This window comes from Camelus bactrianus, chromosome 2 (genome assembly GCF_048773025.1).
Source record: "Camelus bactrianus isolate YW-2024 breed Bactrian camel chromosome 2, ASM4877302v1, whole genome shotgun sequence".
In the NCBI taxonomy this organism is placed as follows: Eukaryota; Metazoa; Chordata; class Mammalia; order Artiodactyla; family Camelidae; genus Camelus; species Camelus bactrianus.
The window spans coordinates 49,292,203-49,315,703 of record NC_133540.1 but is presented as its reverse complement, the minus strand read 5'-3'; the positions used below and the strand labels follow the sequence as shown (position 1 = coordinate 49,315,703).

The 23,501-nt window shown below is 39.1% G+C and overlaps 1 protein-coding gene across 1 annotated transcript in view; it reads left to right on the top strand.

Moving 5' to 3' along the window:
• Nucleotides 1-8,508: 8,508 nt before the first annotated feature.
• FGF2 (fibroblast growth factor 2) overlaps nucleotides 8,509-23,501 on the top strand; it is a 61,634-nt gene continuing 46,641 nt past the window's right edge. Inside the window, 3 exon segments of the mRNA XM_074341263.1 lie at nucleotides 8,509-8,782; nucleotides 8,785-8,871; nucleotides 8,874-9,240. Of these exon segments, the coding sequence (XP_074197364.1) occupies nucleotides 8,555-8,782; nucleotides 8,785-8,871; nucleotides 8,874-9,240 (682 nt within the window). The 5' untranslated portion in view covers nucleotides 8,509-8,554.

Genomic DNA, 23,501 nt, shown 5'->3' with positions numbered 1-23,501 from the left:
GATACTCTCTTTGGAGACCTAAGGGAAGAGTGTTTCTGTAACTTCTTGCTATAATGAACTTTTATTCAGTCTTTGCATAAAAGAAACTGATGAAAAATGGGAATTTGCATGATTACCACAACACACGATTATGGTAACCAGTGTTGCCCAGTCTTGAAAACTGTCTTGTCAATGTGTCCTTAAGATATGAATGTTTCATGTGTGATCTGTTCAGAGTTCAAAGGAATTGTACTGTTTTACCATCTGCTCACTAAACATCTATTGATGAAGCCCAGTTATGGTAGCTTTTTGGGCAATTATTTACTCTATTGGTTTCTACTAACCATGTGATCTTTTATTTATGTTTTTCAGTATACCCAACAAAATGATCTTTATTTTCAGAGCATGGACAATTAGAGGTATAGATTTATATGGGGATTAGAGGCCTCGGATTAGGCCACTGAATTTTTAACTTTCATGTGATCTTTTTTTGTGTCACTTTTTTCCAAGCCAGATTCTGCCATGCTATACTTACTCAATTTATTCGTTTTTTAAAATTAGAAGTAGAACTTTACTTGTGTCTACATTATTACTAATTTTATCTTAATCTTTTCAATTTATAGGAAGTAATTTCACCATCTGTACAACTAATTAGAATCCCCAGCTTTATGATGCTAAAATTTTGGCAAGAATGGTACCTCTATGAAGGTGTGAGCACTATTGGTCAAACTACAACTCCGTACAGTCTTTTAAAATTGAAAATGCAGGAGCTCGGCAAATCCATCCCTAGGCAACAACTCTGGAGAAAAACTTTATGCACATGGAGACAAGTACAAAGCTGTTTACTACAGCACTGTTTGTAATGACCAAGACCTGTGTACAACCTAGATGTACGTCAGTCAGGGAATAGTTAGGTCGTATGGATATATTATTCTTCTCTATTTTTTAATTGAGGAATTTCATCTTAAATTACTATATTTTTCTCAGTACGTATATTTTCAAGTAAGTTACCGAAGAAAGAAAAAGTAGTACATGCGTATGGTTAAAAAAATCAAGTAGTACGACAACAGTACAATGAGAAGTCTTCCTTGACTGCGGATTCCAGTCCCCAGGGGCAGACATTCCTGAAACAGTCTGTCTGTAAAAAAGCACGTATATGGCAGGTGTATGCATGTTTTCCTTTCATGAAAATAGAAGCATGCTAAACACAATGCAGTATGCTTCCACTTTTCACTTGTTTTCCACTTTTTCACTGTATTTTGAGATCATTCCATAGTCAGACATATAGATTGACTTCATTTAAAAAAACTGAAATACTTTATTATAAAATTGCATCTGGTGATTATAGGCTGCCAAAAAATATTAAATGAATGACCCTATATAATTTCTTTTATAAGCCTGTACTGATAACCATTGTACTGTTTGTTTCCAGTCTTTTGCAACCATAAGCAAAGCTGAAGTATATAAGTTCAGCCATCTTTGTGCATATATGTGAATATGTCTGTAGGATGAATTCCTAGAAAATAATTGCTCACTTAAAAGACACTTATTTCGAATCTGAATGCTAGTGCTGACTTGATCTCCCATCAGCAATGAGAGTACTGTTTCCTCCTACTCTCTAATGCTGTATCTTAAACTTTTTGACTGAGAAATAGAACAATGTACCTGATTCTAGGTTTAATTTGCATTTCTTTCACTCAGAAGTTTTATATTTTAGAAGATTTCTTTGTTTATGTGTTTTGTATTTATCCATATATTTTATTTATGTTTCTTTTACTAGAAACCACTTGTTCATGTTCCTTTGCCCATGGGTCTTTTTCTCACTGATATTTAAAAAGACTCTTTATTCTTTAGATTACCTTTGCTGTCATAGACACTGCATAAACTCCCAGATTGTCATTTATCTTTTGACTTGGTTTAGAGCAGCACTGGTGGTGAGTACTTGCGTTAAATTTATGTAATCGAAGTGTTTGTTCATATAGCTTTCCCCAAACCAAGGAGCAGTCTGTCCCAGAGGTAAATTCAGGTCCCCCCCCACCCCGCTTTTTTTCCTACTATGTTTTGCATGTTAAAAAAAAGTACCTTGAATTGAGGGTCAGGATGCCCCTTTAAACTCATGCCAAATAAGAACAGATGGACAATGCGATTCGAATCTCTCTAATCTGAGCAGACCGCACAGAAGATAAAGAATAACAGGGCCTTTCTGTAAGAGGCCATCTTTGAAATGCATTGTTATTAACAACAATTTATTTGAATGAAATTAATATAAGGAAGGCTGAGCTCCTCTGATTCAATAGCTCTTCCTACCTAACTCTTACTATAGTGTTGAGCTAATTACACATTATAAACTGACTATACTTCAATAATAAAGAAAGAAAGAAAGAACATATGAATAAAGTTAATTACTTCTGGCATTCCCCTCTTTAAAAGGTGAAAGAACAAGTCTTTTCTTGTTCTTGTTCTAGGAACTGATTAGATTATTTTTCTAAATTGAAGTATAGTCAATTTACAATATTGTGTTAATTTCTGATGTACAGCCTAGTGATACATTTATACAGGTATATATTCCTTTTCATATTCTTTTTCATTATAGGCCATTACAAGGTATTGAATATAGTTCCCCATGCTATACAGTAGGACTTTGTTGTTTATCTATTTTATATATAGTAGTTAGTATCTGCAAATTCCAAACTCCCAATTTATCCCTTCCCACCCACTTCCCACCTTGGTAACCACAAGTTTGTTTTCTATGTCTGTGAGTCTGTTTCTGTTTTGTAAATAAGTTTGTGTCTTTTTTTTTTTTTTAAGATTCTGCATATAAGTGATATTGTATGGTATTATTCTTTCTCTTTCTGTCTTACTTCACCTAGTATGATGATCTCCAGGTCCATCCATGTTGCCGCAGATGGCATTATTTCATTCTTTTTTTATGGCTGATCAGTATTCCATTGTATATATATGTATCACAACTTCTTTATCCAGTCATCTGTCAGTGGATTTAGGTTGTTTCCATGTCTTGGCTACTGTAAATGGTGCTGCTGTGAATATTTCGAATTAGAGTTTCCTCTGGATATATGCCCAGGAGTGGGATTGCTGGATCATAGGGATATACTAGGCTTTAGAAGTCAGTAATTTGTGTATTTTAGTGGGCTTTCATAAGGAAATGGGCTTAGTATGTTTTCATTAAAAAACAGTAAACATTTAGAGTTCCACAGTCATTGACCACACCCATACATAACGTAGATGAGGAGTTTTGGTTTCAAAAACAACTTTCTAAAACAAAATTAGTGCACGTGTTCATTTTAAAAAATATATTTGTTCAGATTCTTCTTAGTGCTACGAGGCCCGAGGACACAGCAATGTTTAGTGCAAAAAAGATCTCTCCTTTAAGGAACTTTGTATTATATTGGAGTGAGGGGCCTGATGATAAATAAGGAAACAAATAAACAAGATATAGTTTTAGCGAATAAGTTTTATGTATTAGTGAGTAGCCAGGGGTTATTTATAAAATAAAAATAATTTGACAATCCAAAGTAATCAGTACTAACATTTTAATATTTCTCATTCTAATGTGTTTGGGAGTATATTTAACAAATGGAGTATTATTCTATAGTTCTGTAAATGACTTCTTTCAATTAACAATATATTGCAAACATTTCTCCATGTTATGCATTCTCCCACAAAACTGTGCGGCTGCATGGAACACACTGGTTTGTATGAATACAACATGATTTATTCAAGTTAATTTGTTCAACTTTAATTATTTAGATGATCCCTTATTTTTTCTCATTATAATCAATGTTGTAATGAACCGCAAGTTTGTTAAGTGTATACATCCTCGATTTTTCTCTTTAAATTTCTTGCACCAAAACTGTTGGCTCAAATGATACGTAATTTCAAAAATTTAAGGACTTGATGCTCACACGAAGTTGCCTTTCCAAAATGCTATAATAATTTAGCTTCCGTCTGGCAGTTCATTAAGTCTCCAGTTTACCTGGTCCTTGACACCCCTGGGTAATGGCATTTCTTTTTTTCTCTCAACTTTAGAGGAGAAAATTTTCATTTTTATTTCAGCATGAATTTATTTTTTCTGAGATTTAATTCACATACCATAAAATGCACCATTTTCAAGTGTACAATTCGGACTTTTTTAGTATATTCAGAAAGTTGTGCAACCATCACCACTATCTAATTCCAGAACTTTTTCATCACTCCAAGAATCCCCTATACCCACTAGCAGTCACTCCCCAGTCCCCTCTTCTTCCAGCCCTTGGCAACCACTCATCTGCTTTGTATTTCTATGGATTTGTCCATTCTGAACATTTTGTACAAATGAAGTCATGCAAAAGCTGGCCTTTCTGACCTAGCATACTATTTCAAGTTTCATCCACGTTATCAGTATGCCATTTTTTATTGCCAAATAATATTCCATCGTATGGATATATCACATTTTTTTTTATCCATTCATCAGTTGATAGACGTTTGTTAGAGTTAGACCTTTGTTAGAGATAGACATTTGGTAGAATTTTTCCACTTTGGGGATATTATGAATAATACTGCTATGAATATTCACTGACATGTTTTTGTATGAACCTGTGTTTTCATTTCACCTGTATATATGTGTATGAATGGAATTTCTGGGTCATGTGGTGACTCTATGTTCCTCTAATTTTTTGAGGAACTGCCTGGCTGTTTTCTGTATTGGCTGTACTTCATGTTCCCACCAGCAACGTATGGACGTTCCAGTTATTCCATACCTTTGATTACCCTTGTTATTTTCTGTTTTTTTAAATTATAGCTATCTTAGTATGTGTGAAGTGATATCTCATTGTGGTTTTGACTTACATTTTCCTAACGACTAATTATATTGAACATCTTTTCATGTATTTATTGGCTATTTTTATAGCTTCTTTGGAGAAATGTCTAGTCACCAAATACTTCGCTGACTTTTAAGTTGGGTTATCTTTTTACTGTTGAGTTGTAGCAGTTCTTTATATATTTAGGAGACTAGACTCTCATCATATATGTAATTTGCAAATATTTTCTCCCATTCTCTAGGTACCTTTCATTTTCTTGACAGTGTGATTTGATACACAAAAGTTTTTAATTTGGATAAAGTATAATGTATCTGTTCCCTTTTGTTCCTTTTGTCTTTAGTGCCATATCTAAGAACCATAATCTAATCCAAAGTCACAAAGATTAACACTTATGTTTTTTCTAAGAGTTTCATAGTTTTAGCTCTTACATTTAAGTCTATTATCTACACTGAGTTAATTTTTTAATATATATATGGGCAGGGATCCAAATTTATTCTTTTTCTTGTGAATATCCAGTTGTCCAGCGTGATTTGTTGGAAAGACTGTTCTTCCCCCATTGAATGCTCTTAGCACCTGTGTTGAAAATCAGTTGATCATAAATGTCAGTTTATTTTTTGACTATATGTCTATCCTTAATCCAGTACCAGACTGTCCTGTACATTGTAGCTTTGTTGAAAGTTTTGAAATCAAGTCTTCCATCTCTGTTCTTATTCAAGACTTTTTTGGCTAGTCTGGGTCCTTTGCCTGTCCATATCAATTTTAGAGTCCACTTGTCAAGTTCTTCAAAAAAGGAGGTTGGAATTTTGACAGAGAATGCAATGAATCTGTAGATCAATTTACATATTACCATCTTAACAATATTGAGTCTTCTAATCATGAATACAGATATCTTTCCATTTATTTATATCTTAACTTTTTCCAAACAATGTATTATAGTTTTCAGTATACAGGTTTTGAACTTCTCTGGTTAATTTATTCCTAAATACTTTATTCATTTTGATGCTATTGTAAATGGAATTGTTTTCTTAATTTCATTTTTGGATTGTTCTTTGCTAGTGTAAAGAAATACAACTGATTTTTAATATATTGATCTTATATCCTGCAACTTTATTGAACTCATTTATTAGCTCTGATAGTTGTGTGTGTGTGTGTGTGTGTGTGTGTGTGTGTTCTCTAGGGTTTTCTATATGTAAGATTGTGTCATCTGCAAATACAGATAGATTTCTTCTTTGTAATCTGGATTCTTTTATTTTATTTCTTGCCTAATTGCCCTTGCTAGAACCTCCATTATAAGACCCCACTCTTATGACCTCATTTAACCTTTATTACCTCCTTATAAAGGCCATATCTCCAAATACAGTCACATTGCAAGTTAGAGCTTCAACATAGGAATTTGTGGGGGGACACACAATTCAGTCTATGACAGTTATCTACATCTTGCAAGAGTTGTAAAGTTGCTCAAAGAGAAAAGTACGGAGACCCCCACAGAATCAGATAATCTAGACAATGCGTAATTTCTGTGGAAGATATTTAGTAACCATTTTTGTCCATTTAAAAGTGTTTTCTTTTTTCCCCCTACAACTAAAAAAAGTATTTGCTATTCTCATGTTTGTTTATTCAAATAAATTTTACAATATTGTCATATAGTTTTTAAAAATTGTGCTAAAATTTAAACTAGTATTATTTAAATTTTTAAAATGTGATCAGAGGAATTTCATATTGTTATTTTACTGTATGTTTCCATCCAGGAACACTTGAGGTTTTTTTTTTTTAAGCTCTCATTAAGTCTTTGTACTTTTCATCATTTAGATTCTGAACAATTCTTATTAATTCCAAAGTCTTGGTATTATGAGGGAAATTCCTCTTTGGTTTGTAGTGTCTAAATAGTTATCACTGGAACCTAATGGTTTTTTAAAATAATGAGTTTTGTATTCATCATTGGTTCTAGTTATTTGTCAAAATTATTTTTATATTCATCCTTATAGTTGGGTAAATTGAGACTGTAAGTATTTTGATTGCTCATGGTTCAGCTGAGAGCAGATTTGATTGCATCTAAGAATAGTTTATCTGTCTCTGTGTGGGTATAAGTGTGCGCTGAGAAGAGTCTTTGTAGGAACTTAAGACAACATGCTTAATGGTCTTCTTGGAATTAACACTATTTGTCTTGGAGACCTAGATTTCCAGACCTGAATTAACCATTTCCTGTGATATCTCCTCTCCTGGTTTTGCAAGGAACTAGGAAACACATGTTTATTGTACTTGGGATGCAGTACCTATTCCACAAGACCTGTAGTCCATTAGCATCCAAATTACTTAACTGCTTGTAGCTGTTCCCCAAGTTTCCGGATGCTACTGTTAAAAAATATTTTCACTTAGATTTTATCCCTTTGCTCTTGGAATACTCCGGTTTCTGTGATACAGAGTTCAAGGCTTATTCAAATCTAACTTGATTTCAAAGTAAGTGGCAACCTGGCACGTGCTACGAAAGCTTTAAGCAATCCCTAGGATCCTGCAGAGATCGTCTGGAAGGGAGCTGTTTGTCTTAACAGATATTCAATCAGATAAACCCTGTCCATTTTGGAGAGAGATGTCAGAGATCATACAACAACCCAGAGAAGAGTATACCTGGTTTTAAAGCTCCAAAGAATAGCTTCGTACACCTATTTAACATCCTAGGAATACATCCAGAGTTAAACCCATCTTGGAGACAAATGCACTCATGGATAATTTTTCGAAACCAAATGTTCTTAAATAGAGGAAATTCTGTATTCTCACCTCTTCCTAGAAGCTTTCCCAAAGCCCTGCCTACCCTCCAGCTGAATTACTTCTTGTCTGAAATTTCACCACACTTGATTTTACTCTTCTATGGCCTTAACACTTTCTACTGGTATTTGTGTTGCCCATGGCCCCTGTGTATCACTCTCACTGTGCCAGAAGATCCCGCTGATTGGGCATCTCCCACTGCACTTACTGAAATGCTTTGCACATAGTGGGCGTTCAGTATACAAAGTTTTATAGACAGATATTTTGCTAATCTGTAGCACCTGCTTAAATTCTACTGAAAACTAGCAAAGTGCAATTAACTTCAATTTTGTAGTTGGGGATTTTCAGGAAAAAACAAAACAAAACAAAACAAACAAACAAAAAAACTACCCTCCCTCCAAGAAATGCCTGTTTAGTTAGGATGAGACATTAACATGCTTCTGTTAGGATAAGGATTTGAGATCCATCTTCATCTTTACACGTTGCCTAATTCCAGTTAGGTTAGTAGAAGAAAAATCTTTTCCTTAGAGCAACCCAATCCACTCCCCTCCTCTGGCCTTTTTCTTTATGTTGGTAAACTACTTCAGCCTCTGCCGTCAATTTTAACAGTTTGTGCCTGCGTACCCTTCGTATTTTGTTGATTAGAGATGTTCAAAACCTGTTCTGACACACAGTCCTTCCTCGGTTCCGATTTCTCTACTTCTTGGGGGTGGAAGTAGTTTCTCTGAGTAGAGACGCTGGCAGGGAAAAAGAATGGGGGAAAATTGCATTTAAACTTTTAAAAGTTGAGTCACGGCTGGTTGCACAGCAGAGGCTCCGCAATGTGGAGTAAATACTAAATGTAGTTTGCGTGCCGCGGGGTTGGACTGGGGCGACTTCTGGGGAATCGGCGGGGTCGATCCCCTACAGCTGCGGAGGCCTTGGCCGTGGCCTCCCGCCGCGGCCCCGCACCTCCTTCGCCCCCGGCGGTGTTCGGGCTCCCCACCCCGGCACTGATGTCGCGCGCTTGCGTGCTGCGCCCGAAGCTCCCGACCCAGAGGCCGGCCCCAGAATACCCAGGGCGAGTAGGGGGCGGCGCGCTGGGAGGGAGGAGGGCCGGGGGCGTGGGAGGGCTGGTGGGCGTTGGGGGTGGAGATGTAGATGTGACGCCGCGGCCCGGCGGGTGCCAGACCAGCGGACGCGGTACCCGCAGTTGCAACCACATCCTGGGCTCTGCAGCTTGGGTAGGCGGCCCTTCCGAGAGCAGCGGCCGCGGAGACACCCAGCCCTAACCCCCAGCTCCCAGGCGCTGGGCTCACCGAGCTCTAGGGCCGGCGGAGAGGGAAGCAGCGGAACAGCGCGAGGCTGGGGGCCCGCGGGCGCGGCCGCGTGCCGCGGGGTGGGAGGCTGGGGGGCCGGGGCCGGGGCCGCGCCTCGGAGCGCGTTGGAGGCCGGGGCCGGGGGGCGGCGGCTCCCCGCTCAGCTCCAGGGGCTCGGGAATCCCGGCAGGGCCCTGGTGGGGCCATGGCAGCCGGGAGCATCACCACGCTGCCCGCCCTGCCAGAGGACGGCGGCAGCGGCGCCTTCCCGCCCGGCCACTTCAAGGACCCCAAGCGGTTGTACTGCAAAAACGGGGGCTTCTTCCTGCGCATCCACCCCGACGGCCGAGTGGACGGGGTCCGGGAGAAGAGCGACCCTCACAGTGAGTGCTAGCCTGCTCTTCCTCCCCTGTGCCGTTTTAAATTCCTGCGGTTCTCTCCCCTGCCTCTGCCTTCCAGCCTCCGCGCTCCTTCCTTCTTTTCACTCTGACCCCAGTGGGACTTGTGGTTTCTCTCCGCGCGGCCCTCGGCGGTTTCAGGTTCACCACTCGCACCGGCCTCCCCCGAGCTGCGGTGGCGGGTAGACGCTCCCCCAGGCTTTGGAGTGTGCCAGTTTCCCCTGGTAAACCAGCCCCCTGGGTCTGGAGCCGCAGAGCGCCTGGGCCTTGCCGGCCGGCTCCCTGCGCGCAACCTGTCGTGTCGGGGATGCCCGGCCTCGGAGCAGAGGTGAGCTGCTCGCCCAGGTGCCGCCCGCGCCCCCAGCCCGAAGTTGAGACCCCTCGTCTGTGGGATGCGCGCAGTCCCGCCGACAAAGCCAGGAGGGACCGAAGCCTAATTAAACTTTCCTTATTGGAAAAAATACCTTTCCAGAGTCTTGCCCTTAAATTCTAATTCTGTAGGCTCCGAGGCAGCAGGCACACTGTCCTCCCCCACCCATTTCTATTTTTCCCCTGAATTTCCGAAAGCAGAAAGTGCAAAAAATATGGACCTTATTAATAAGGTGCTATAGACCTTTGTTTCAATAGTGAGAACTGCAAAACCTTTAATCTTTCACGTGCAGAGTTATTAGCTATGGGACCTTGAGTGACACTTAACCCTTTGAGCCCATTTCGTTATCACGAAAGTGGGGATAATGTCTACCTTGCATCAGGTTTGAGGATCAAGTGAGAACTTATATAAGAAGTGAGCAAAGGGCTCAATTTACTAGTCTACACTTTTGTTTTCTTTAAAAATAATCTGTGGTTATAGAATTAACACTGGCCTAAGTCATTAGTTCTCAAACTTAAGGGGTGCATTAGAATCACCTGGAAGGTTTGTTACAACACACTGCTGAGTCATCTCCCAGAGTTTCTGATTCCTGAGATCTGGAGTGGGGCCTGATAAATTTGCATTTCTAACAAGTTGCCAGGTGATGCTCATCGTGGACCACACTTTGAGACCCACTGGTCTAGAAAAAAGAGGAAGAAAAAGGTATAAAATGGGCTGATTAAAAACACTGATGATTTTGAAGTGAGAGAAAGAGATCTGATATATTTTAACTGTCATCCTGTAAGTGTAGGTAAAACATGTTTTAAAAGCTGTTTGTTTTGCGAGTCCTTCCTTTATGGGTTTCAGGTGGCAAACCTGATCCTAACCTGATCCTTTGCCCAAGAAAAGACCCACAGGAGTTGATCTTTAACCTAATGATGCTAATGGTGTGTCCTTCACGCTGGGGTGAGGGGGTAGGAAGAGGAGGAAGCTCTGCAGTCAAACCTGAGTTGACAAAATTCAGGAATGGGAAATGTGCTTTTATAAGAATTGAGTTTTTATTGATTCCAAAATAGCAGCAAGCAAAAGATGCAGGTCTGTCATTTTTTTTCGGGCCTGCCATAATTAAAAAAACTTATTAACCCCTTACATTATTCAGTAAAACTGGAAAGACGCTTATGGCCCAATGTGTTATAACAAACCTTCCAGGTGACTCTAATGCACCCCTAAAGTTTGAGAACTAATGACTTAGGCCAGTGTTAATCCTATAACCAAAGATTATTTTTTCAAGAAAACAAAGGTGTAGACTAGTAAATTGAGTCTTTTGCTCACTTTTTATATAAATTCTCATTTGATCCTCAAACCTGATGCAAGGTAAATATTATCCACACTTTCATGATGAGGAAATGGGCTCAAGGGTTAGTGCTCTTTCTCTATTTTGGTAACTTAAATAGGTTTCTTGAAATTGCTTTTGTGTTTGGAGTTTGTTCTGCAGTTGTCTGCCAGGCTGGCCCGGCTGATCAGGGCAAGGTGCATATATGTCCCAATTTGTTTTGCTCTTTTCTAGTAGCACAAAAAGGAGCATGTTGTATGACTAGAAGACAGAAGAACTATCCTCCAGATTAGGTTCCTATTGCAGCTTCCCATAGTACTCATTTTTTTTTTCCAAGCATTTTATTGGTTGCAATTTTTTTCTTTAGAGCAAAACTGTGTAGGGGCTAGCAAGTGAGGGTAATTCTGAAGTGCTTACCACATTACCATGCTTGTAAATACGACTGTTAACTTTTTATTCCCAATTCTGGGTTGTGCTGTTATTTTTGCAATCTTATTTTAACTCAGTGGTACTCAAATAGGGTTGATACTGCTCCTACCCCGGGAACATCTGGCAATGCCTGGAGACATTTTTGGTTGTCCTATATCTGGAAGGCTGCCACTGGCATTTAGTAAGTAGAGGCTAGGGATGCTGTTAAATATCCTGTAGTGCACACCTCCCTAGCCCCTTAGCAAAAAATGTTCTGACCCTAAATCTTAATAGTACCAAGGTTCAAAAACCCTGCCAACTTGATAGCTAGCTAATGACAAGGTGTTAAAAGTGCAGAGTAGAATGCTCATCCAGATTTGTGGAGAGCACTGATTTTTTTTCAAATCACCTTTACCAGGCAATAGACAGACAAGAATATTAATCTAAAACTGATAAATTTAGACCATTTTTGTGTAGCCCAACCTGAACATAAGTTTAAGTACAGGGTTTTTTTTTTTCTGGCATTTCTAAGGTATACTGCTAGTTGACCAAACCAGGGGGAGACTAATGGGAAATACGTAAGAAAAAAATGAGTATGGACATAACAATACCCTCTCAACCACATACCCTCCAGCCCTCAAAACAAAACTGATAAGCAAACATGGAGAAATAAAAGTAGAGTTAATGTTTGCTACCATGTCTTATTGAATTAAGGCTCATATATCTAAACCTGTTTGAATCTTTGAAAAACCCAAGACCCCATTCCTCAAACTGTTTTTCCCAAATGACCTGCAAATCCATCATTGGAGATCTGTTCCTTTGGCATTAACACTTTCCGGATGTTTCTAAAATGCAGATACAGTCTGTCTTCGGTATCCACGGGTTCCCCATCTGCGGATACGAGGGGCAGACTGGGCTACGCCATTTTCCATGAGGAGCTTGAGCCTCTGCGGATGCTGATATCTGCTGGGGATGCTGGAATCAATCCCCTCTGCATACCCAGGGAGGAGTGTACCTCTGAAAGGAAGTGTGAATTAAATTGTGAGTGCAGTTGCTTCCCCAAAAGCTGAGCAGAGGGACTGGAGTTGAGGGGGGGAAGCTTTGAAAACTGGCGTAAATGTGGGGTGAAGGTGAGATGCCGGGATCTGACTCAGGTTCTGAAGAGGACACAGGGCAGGGCGGTGTGGGGCAGAGAGGACAGTGGCAGAAATGAGAGGGGTAAGGTGACTGAACACCAGCGTTTTCAGCTTCTCAGTGTTTTGCTGTGCTGTTTACTTGTGTTCTGTCTTGAGTTGTTTTCACCTGAAAAGGCCCGTTTTCCTGCACTTTTCTCATAATCCTGGAATAGCCTTCATTTGAAATGAGAGTCTTGATAAGAAAGCAAGATAAAAACAGAATCTCTGCTTCTCCAGCGTGTGTGCTGCACACCCACCTACTCTTTGGCATCCTGCATATTTTGACAAGAAGGGTCCCAAGGTCCATGGGAATGTGTAACGTTAAGTGTATACTGTGAAGTAGTGAACCATGTAAAAACATACAGAAGAGAGAGCATTTTATCCCAAGTAGCATGCACAACATGTGGTGGCAGATGGTAAGGGAAAAGTATGTGCTCGTGTACATTTTAGCATTAAATTTATTCCAGATGCTCTTATTTTGGAAAAAGTGAAGGTAGTTAGAAGTGCTGGATCTACCCTTGGGCTTCTCCCAGGAGGTGACTGCCTGCTTGCCACACTCTCTGCGTCCAGGCTTCGGAGGACACTGAGCCTTGAAGAGACCCAGGGACCTGCCCACTCCCACGTGGGACAGAGATGGGATCCCGGGCTGTCTGACGCCGTGCCCTGTGCCACGGCACATATTCCCTGCAGCCCCCGTGAACTTGTGAAGCTCAAACGGAGGCTTCAGACCCTTTAGTTCACCAGTCTCATTTTGTAGAAGAGGACATTGTGGTTCAGAAAAGTAACTGATTGCCTGAGTGCATCTGCGGGTTCTTGCCACCTGACTCCGTGCCGTCTATCCCTGCCCTCCCGCAGCCTCCTGGCTCTCTTCCTTTCAGCCGGAGAATGCGTTCTGGGGTCCCCTTTTAGGCTACCTCCGTTTCAGAGTATTGACATAGCCAGCTTCTCTGAGGATTTCTTACGAGTTCCCAGGTTGCCTCCGGTTGTACTCCGGGGTATTGGAGCAAACCACCATTCCTTCTCTTTTATGTAAACAGAACTATTGATTAAATGATACCAGATTCTCTTCTCCCACATTTTTTTGGGTAATACCTGGCAAGTGGATCCCCCCAGTTTGCCTTAATAAGCATGCTATTTACTGTAGTGCTATTTGTGTGCAGTAAACAAATGAAGTAAGAATCTAATAACTCATTTAATTGTGGAAATCATGTAATTGGTACAGCAATGAAAGAACAGTTCATGACTCATAGATATTACCACACCTTAGGAGCCTTTAAAGATGAGTTTGATGCCAAGTGACTTCAGCCTGGAAAAGGCAATAGCCTCTTGTGACATGGCCTGAAGGCTTTCGTTGTGTTTATAAAATGGCCATCGTGTAATTAGACTTTGACAATGGTGTAACCAGCAGGTTCTAAGTATTCTCATTCTGACTTATACTATTTTAAGTGCATGGCCATGAGTTTTAAGTTTAATTTGAAAATAAATTGTTATAGATGTCATAAAACAAGAACCATCCTTTGTATATTATAAATATAAAATTGACTTTGTTCATCTACATGTTGATTCTCAGAAATCACTGTCAGCAATATGGAAGAGGGTGATTTAAGGTCTCATGTTATTAAAATCGTTATTTTCAAACCACAAGATGCCTGCACAACAGGATAGTAACTAGACATGTGCCATAGCCTTTGCTTGTTTTTCCAATTCCAGTTCGATTTTCGAAACACCCTGCTTGGGCCCCTCTGTCCTGTAACACATCTGTAAGAAGGCTGCCTGGGGCATGAGTCTATGACTGGGAATCAGAGCAAGGCAAATCGGCATGTCGGGACACAAACCTTAACCTCATTATCATGTTCTAGCTGAACAAGAGTACTTTGTTTTTGAACTTGTCATTTTCTGCACTCTGAAATCAGGGATCTGGTTTTATACTTGTGTGTTGTCAGTGCTAAATAAATATTTAATGCTTGGTTGTTTGCAAAATAATTCAGAATAACGATTATCAATGTAGAATTTTGGTTGGATCCCTGGGAACTGCAATTGTGGCACCAGGATTTTCAGTGTTTCCTTGTTGTCTCTGTGGTTGGGGGTTAGCTGTTGCATCCTCTGTCTCAGTCAGGTTGTTTATAGCCGTAGAAATTCAGGAGAAGACTAAAGAGAAGTGCTGACTGCCGGAGAACCTCACCCATGGAGCCGTAGACTGTAGTTCTTAGAAGCCAGACTAGTCCCATTCTAAATTCCTTTGGAATATTCTTATTTTGAAGAGATTTGGAGGGCCTGGAGGCAGCAGATAGCCGATACTCAGTGTTTAATTCATTTCTTGTCTCAGCTGTCCTGTCACTACCTGCATAGGGCGATTTATGAGTTGACTAGTGTATCTTTAATGCTTACTTATTCATTTACAAATATCAGTAGTGTATATGTTTGCATTTGTTTTGTCAAAGGGCTGTTTATCTCCTCATATTAACTTACCCTCTAAATTGAATGATCCTGTGGAATTCTGAAGTGTAAGGTACACAGATTTGCAAGATATTCTGGGGGAAAATTTTTTTTCAAATTTATTTTATTCTTTTTAGGGAAATTTGTATAAGAATGATATTGCTAGATTCTGTGAGTTGCTTATTCTCTGTTCATGATTTAGGCACTTCGAAAAGATACACCTTAAAGTAGAAACTATGACTTCTCCATATACATAAACATTATGAAAGGCTTGTAGGTTTCACTCAAGGAATTTTCACTAAATATCAGCTGATGGTGAAAACATTCTATATGGACCTTCCCATGGGACAGCTCCTCCTCATGGGCCACACGCTGTATAAAGCCTGGTTGAGGTTTATAGTTCTCTTGGTGCAGTAACATACATTTAGACACTTGGTCAGACTTTTTTTTTTCCATTGAAGCATAGTCAGTTTACAATGTTTTGCTGATTTCTGATGTACAGCATAGTGATTCAGTTATCTATATATATATATTCCTTTTCATATTCTTTTTCATTATAGGCTATTGCAAGATAGTGAATATAGTTCCCTGTACTGTATAGTAGGACCTTGTTGTTTATCTGTTTTATATATAGCAGTTAGTATCTGCTAATCCCAAACTCTCAATTTTATCCTTCCTTCCTCCCCTCCCCCCCCACCCCGGTAACCATAAGCTTGTTTTCTATGTCTGTGAGTCTGTTTCTGTTTTGTAAATAAGTTCAATTGTCTTTTTTTTTTTTTTTTTAGATTCCACATATAAGTGATATCCTATAGTATTTTTTTTCTCTTTCTGGCTTCACTTAGAATGACGATCTCCAGGTCCATCCATGTTGCTGCAGATGGCATTATTTTATTCCTTTTTATGGCTGAATAGTATTCTATTGTATAAATATACCATAACTTCATCCAGTCATCTGTTGATGGACATTTAGGTTGCTTCCATGTCTTGGCTATTGTAAATAGTGCTGCTATGAATATTGGGGTGCAGGTGTCTTTTTGGTCTTACCAGTTTTATGAGATCTTATCAGCCTTTTAATGAAGATGATTATATGTAACAAAATTGTATTTGGAAAATATTTTGGAATCTTAGAAGTTAGCTATTAGCATTTTTTAGGGTAATCTATAGAAAGGTGAATCATTTCATAGGATAATTAGTTTAAAACTCTCACTACAAATTCTATTTTGTTTTAAAAGCACCTATGGTTTTTATCATGTAGTGTGTGATATAAAATTCCTCAGGTTTGCTGTGCATTAGTTGTTCATTCTTTTGGGCCAAGAGCATAGCATCCTGTACTCTCCTCTTCTACTTCATCCCCTTTTCTCTTTTTAACTCTGGATTTTGCTCCCAGTATTCTACTTGAATCATTCTGGGCCTCAGCATTCTTCCAGTTCCATCACGTGGACTTACCCAATTTGTCATCTTGCTTCTGACATTTGATACCACTGTCTGCCTCTGTCTTCCTGAGAATTCCTTGGCTTCTGTGACACCATATCAACCTTGTTTCCTTTCATCTCACCCAATTGTCTTTTCCTCTGGGTTCTCCTTCTTTTGAACTTTTGCTTTCGTATTCCCTAAGGCTCTGTTTTTGGCCCTTTCCCCTTCTAGCTGTGTACTCCTGTTCCTTCAGCAGATCGTGTATTGTCTCCATCTCTGATTTCCCATCTGTGTGTTAGTTCCGTGTTTCCTGCTGCTGGAAGGACAGATACACCGCCACAGCCACAACTCAGCCTGTGTGAAACGGAGCATCATTTCCCCAAACTAGCATTCTTCCTACAAATTTGTTTGTAGTGAAATTATTCTTTAGTCTCCAAAGCTAGGCACCTTGGTGCCTTCCCTGCCTCAGTGACTTTTCTTTGCCCTCCCTCTAGATTTCCCCTGTCCTTTACTTATCTATGATCAGACTCTCTCTGACTTTCCCTCTTAAATGTGAGCTACCTCAATCTTCTCGCTCTTTACCATCCACGCTCCCCTGATGCTGCCAGAGTTCTGTGCTTTGGTTACAGTCTCTAATCCGACAGAACCATCACTATTACAACGATTGGCCTTTCCTCATGTGATCCTTGTTTTTGGAAAATCCTTCTTTTTCTTATTAATTCCTCTCTCACACCCTCTTCCCACTCCCATCTTTATCTGGAAAAATATTTTAAGAGCAGGCTCAACAGTCTTCCCCTTTGCAAAACTTTCTTCTACCTTACCCAGGGAGAATTTAGTCTTTCTACCTCTGTTTTCCCCATAGTACTTGCTACATATTCTTCTGCAGAACTTAATGATTTTTGTTGTAATTAATTTTGTACATATTTGTCTCCTGTGCTGGGACTGTGAGCTCCTTATAGGCAAGGACTGGGTCAGATGTTCTGTCCTCCCACAGTGTCCATTCAAAGAATGTGTGTTAAGTTCAGCATGTACCCAGCACATTAAGCCAAGTCTTCTAACTTCCTTTCTGTCTTCTCACATCCTCCTTCTTCTCTTAGCCTTTAATTGGCTGCCTTTCCCTGAACAGGAAGGTCCTCTCAACCCTCTTACCTGATCCCAGTCCTGGGCATATGTCAAGCCCCATTTCTTTCATAATATCTGGTACTGTTTTTCCTGCATACTATCTCAGAATTCTCTCTAATAGCTTGGTGTGTTTTAACTTCATGTCCTTCAATTTTATTGGAAATTCCTAGTTGGCAAGGATTTAAAAAAAAAAATTAAACAACATTACTTAATCATTCTTTAATCTCTTTTCTACTGAGTCCTGAGACTGGACTTACCCTGGGGTCCCCTTGGCTCCTGCTAAATGAATGGCCAGGCTGAGGCCCATGAAGAGGTTCAGTTCACATTGTCAAATGAGCTAGAACTCTCAAAAAAAAAAAGCGTAAATACTTCAGTAGGAAGGGTGTAAAATGGATAAACTGAATGTAGCATCACTGTGGTTCCTTCTGCAGACACCTTTCATATTATTCAAAGGAAGCAATAAAGGGTAAAACATAATCATTTGTTATGATGACTTTTTACTGTGGAAGGTCTTCTTTTTAGCTGTTGAATAACATGTCAGTATTTCTAGCCAATTCCAGAACTTTTTATAATTCTATAATTAAATAATGCAGATCTGAGAATTCATACTTGAATCAGACATTTTAATCCTTAAATCTCTCTCTCAAGTCTAAAACCAGTGAATCATTTTATAAATTAGGGTTAAGAACTGTCTGGTACCACTGTTAGTAGCCCTTTTGGCTGTAAGGAAATGGCACAAATAGTTTCATCCTAATATTCATTCAGATTTATGAGCCAGTATTCGTCACAACAATCTGAAAACTCTCAAAAGGATAGAAATTGTATGACAAAGTGAGTCATAGTCTTTGTGATGTGATGTCTGCAAGGGTGGGTGGGAGAGATTGCTGAATGACCAGTCTCATTCTACTCCTTTCTAAGCTGAATCATTTTGGAAATAGAAAACAATTCATAGGTTTGTAGGTGGTCGTAACATAAATAGGAAAGGAGTAACAGTCATACAATACCTTCATTTAAAAAATTAGTTTTTGGAATATAACACTTGATGAAAAGTCTTTGTTTTGAATTAGAAATGAAGTTAATCTACTGCCTAATACGTATCTTTTATATCTGTCACATGTCTTCTTGATATATTTTCACTTTTCTATTAATTTTCTTTTCTTGCCTAGCTTTTTAAAAAAATTCTTTCATGTCATTTGACCTTTCTCTTCATAGCTATTTGTAGCTTTGGCTCATTTGAAGATTGCGTGTGTGTGTGTGTGTATGGGGGAAGTGTCATTTATTCACTGGCTGGATGACTACTTGAACTGGATGGGGACTCGAGAAGAAAGTCCCTTTCATCTTGGAAATTCTGAATCTGAGATGATGTAATCCTGCATTCTGCATAGTTGGCCCTCTTTTCTTTTTGTCTCACTGGAAACAAAAATTTGGAGAGCCTTTTTTTCTAAGTCAAATTTAATCTTTAATCTTTAAATGTAAGATTGATTAACCTTACTTTCCTGTCTTTGAGGCAAGGCATTTGTCAAAACAATTATGTGAGAAGATAAATATTCTATTTTGAGTATGTTTGTTAGTTTTAGAATATCTTGCATAATATTTACAACTGAACAATTTATATTATATTCCATTAATATAATGCAAGTAAAATTGGGAAGGCATTCTTGCTAACTGGTTTAGTAGAGGACACTAATATATGAAGAAGACATGTAACAGATGTTGGATTAAAAAATGAGTTACAGCAGTACCTTCATTGGTTACAGGGTGGGAAAAGTGAGACTCAGTTGTTTTGGAGAGAGGGTATTAAAGCCATGAAGAGGTCTTGGGGTCTCTCCAGCCCTCACCAGACACCTAGGGAGACTGCCATGGCAACTCGGCAAAGTCCCTGAACCTTTGTAGAGGAGGGGCCAGTTGTTTGGCCTTCCCCTCTGTATTCCTAGGACCTTATTTACTGAGTGTTTTTTGAATGAGTGAATGAATGCTGTTCTTGAGAACAGGCTCTGTCAGCTTTACAAACAGTATATTTAATCTTCTTACTATCTTATGAAAAAAGTATCATTATCCTCATTTTACAGGTAAGGGAGGAGTTTTTGTTATTGGTTTTTCAAAACATGATCTCTTTGTTTGTGACAAGTAATTAGTGTGCCTTCCAGACTTAGTGTTTAGAATACAGGCTCATGGGCAGAATTCCAGATGGACAGGGTAGCAGAAATTTGAACAGAAATAGTTTAAAAAATAGGAAAATATATACAAGATCTTGTGGTAGCTCACAGTGAAAAAAAATGTGACAATGAATATATGTATGTTCATGTATAACTGAAAAATTGTGCTCTACACTGAAATTTGACACATTATAAAATGACTATAACTCAATTAAAAAATGTTAAAAAAAAAAACAAAACTCTTCCTGTAACCTTTACTATGTCTAGCAGAGTTAAGATCTCTGCCATCTTTTCTCCCACTCCTTTATTGCATTCTTTTTTGTTTAGAAAATATTTCTGTCATGATTTAGTATGAAACAATCCATTAATATTGAGGGGTTGCTTTCTGAAGAACTCAAAGATTTTTAAGTGGCATATTTAATTTAAAAATTAAAATAGAGATAATAGGATATAATTAAGAATAAAAACTATGTAAGAGTGGATTGAACCTTAAAGACAAGGTCTGAAAAATTAAAATGCAGAATAACTAGGGCATTCAGAAAATGCAAAGGGAATAACTAAAAACGTTTAAAAAGTATAGTTAGGTCCTTTCGGGGAAATTTGAAATAGGCTCACTATTTAAGGACATTTAGTATAAGATTAAAAAAAAAAATACCAAAAGAAAAAAATCAGATGTCCTTGGACCTGTTTTATTTAATCTTCTTCACCAAGTGAAATTGTCAGTCAACAAATAATTGACTGTCTAGTATGTGAGGAAATTAAGACTGAGATAGAAAAAGAGAGATGAAGAAAGAGCTTAGCTAGACATCTAGAAATGTGTCTAAAATGAAACTCCTTTCCTTGACTTTCCCCCTTTTTTGACTCCTCTGTATTTTCAATTTATAAAATTTCTTGCCAGCCAGGCCCACCTCTTGGAGTAAATTTCTACCCTTCATGTTCCTCAGTCCTCACGTCCACTTCTCAAGCAGGATGCATTTTAGTTCTGCTGTGCCTGTTACACTCACGCTGTCTCTGCATTGTTGCTGCAGCTGTTCTTGTTCTGTCCCTGACTGTTGGAACTTCCTTCTAACCGATCCCATCTGTATGAGTTTGCCAGGGCTGCTGTAACAAAATAAACAGACATTTATTTTCTCATAGTTTGGAGGGCTGGAAGTCCAAGGTTAAGGTGTCAGCAGGTTTGGTCTTTCTGAGTCCTTTCCTTTCCTGGCAGACGAACACCGCCTTGCTGCCTTTTCACATGGTCATCTCTCTGCGCACATACAGATTTCCTCTTCTTGTAAGGACACCATTCAGATTGGGTTAGGGCCCACCCTGATGGTGTCATTTTAACTTAATCACCTCATCAGAGGCCCTGCCTCCACATACAGTCATTGTCTGAGGTGCTGGGACTTAGGGCTTCAGCATATGAATGAGTGGGTGGGGATACAATTCAGCCCATAACACCCTGTAATCAACTGGATATTGTTCTTTGGCAGAGTAATCTTTCAGAAGAGCAGCTTTGATCTTATTTTTCCTCTCTTCAGAAGAACATTATGGGCTTGAAAGAGTCCAGTCCACTGGTACACACATTGCTTAGAGATGTAGGCACTGTTCAAAGTCAATGAGAATTACAGAGAATAGGAAAGTGACCAGCAGGTGGGTGGTTGTCTTAGATATCAAAAAGTGGGATGAAGATATTTTCTCAAAACTGTAGTAGGTAGTAAGCTGGATGTAGGCCCTTTAAAGAAAAATTCCAAGAGGCCTGAGGATACTGAATAAAGAAAATAACAGAGAAAGTAGTAAATATCATAATAATGTAATGGAAGAGTGGTAACATACATGGGCTTAATATGTTGATTTCAGTGAAACATCTGACCAGATTCCCCATAACAACCTTCTTCAGAAGGAGCACGTTTTCTCTGGGAGAGAGTCTAGAGTTTTCCATGTTTGGGCTTCTTAGGCCAGGGCCCAAGAACAGAATCACCTTTGATGAACTGGAAGTATGCTCTCCCTCTAAAAGGTAAAAAATTAAAGATAAATAAAATTGGTGATACAGAAGTTTTCTTAATAGATAACTGACTCTATTATCTAATTACCACCCAAAAGTAAAGCTTTCAATTCTAATAATAATTCGAAGTTATAATCTTTTGCTAGACCCTCCACCTGACTTTAAACAGCAGCATAGCTAACATCTTCATACAGCAGGAGAATTCATTTAGTGATTTACATGTATGTTTTACAGCTCAACTAATTTTTCTTGGAAGCCATTGCAGGAAGTTACGTTACTCAAAAAGTAGATACTGTTTGAGTGTTTCAATGAGATTAAGGGAAAAAAAAAAAAAACTAGTTGGCATATCTGTTTGGTTAGACGTCTTTTGAGTATTTTCCAGACTTATTTTTAACCGTGTGAATGATGTGGAACAGTAGAGCTTTTATGTTGTAGAATTCTGGAGAATCTTGGCTTTGCCTGTGATATGACCTGCAGAAGTGGGTGGGTATTCCCATCAGGTACCTCTGTTTTCCTCCAGAGAGCCTAATGCTCACCCTGGCTGACTGTTAAAGCACATGGTTTTGCTCTGTATGTAGGCGAGAGAGCAGAACCTTTTATAAGTCCTGCTGTGGGAAATAGTATTTACTGGAGCCCCACTCAAGGATATACAGTACATCTTTCCTCCAGGTTGGGGACTTTAACCTGGGTGGTTCATGGAAAAGCTTCAGGTTTCCATAATTCCTTGAAAATATATGCAAAATATTGTGTCAGGGTGTTTTTCTAAGAGGATACATAACCTTTTTTCAGATTCTCAGAAACTTGTCCATGTCCCAAAATATATTAAGGACATTGCCACTGATAATTGAAGTATATCTTCTAATTAACCAGACCATCAGTGGGAGAACCAATTTGAATGTGTTGGGGTGAGCCTGTAGTTTATGGTGAGTGATTTTTGAGAGTAACATCTCTGTGAAACTCATCTCTCAGTTAATTCTAAGAAGTATTTAAGGCTGCTCTTGTATGTAGTGCCCACTCTGAGGTCTCTTGAGAGAAATTTCTCTCTGGTAACTATGTCAGAACTAGTTACGCTTCTTCTTAGTGGCCAGTTTGTTTTAACCCAGTTTAATGGACTCTGGAAAACCTGTTATTGCTCCTGGCTTCTAGAAAGCCAAATACATGATCTCCTTCTAGCAAGTATAATAATCTCAGTCCTGGCTTCACCAGTTTTCAACTCTTCTTTTCTATTTGCCTCATTTAAAAGCCATTTAAAAATTTTTTTTTGTCTTGGTATATTGTCAATATATTTGTAACTCATGTTAAATATTATTTGGGACCAGATAAGTTATACCACAATAAAAAACAGTGTACTTATTGATTTGTTATTTTAACCACAGAGTGGCTGCTATGTCATCATATATAGTGTTGGGTGCTAGGGATTAAAAGTCAAGTAAGATAGGCCCCTAACACCTGAAAGTAACACAGTATTGTAGATCAACCATACTTTAATTTAAAAAAGGCTCCTGCTCCTTAAGATGTGTACTGTCTGGCAGGACAAGAAAGAGGTGTAAGTCAGTAAGGGCCCTGAAATGTCACGGCTGCTTTGCTTGTGTTGTGTCCTGTGGGAAGAGTGAGGTCATATGAAGGAAGACAGTCGATTCTAATAGGAAAGTCAGAAAGGGCTTCCAACAGGAGTGACTGCTGAATGGGGTGTTAGGAGGCAAGTATGTGCTTGCCAGGCAGCTGACTGTTACCTTATTACCACCAAAAAGTGATGCTTTAGGTTCTTGTTATAAACAAAGTTACACTATTTACTAGGCCCTCTACCCAACTTTTAACAGCTATGTGGCTAATAGCCCCATAAAGCAGGAGGGTTCATTTTGTTATT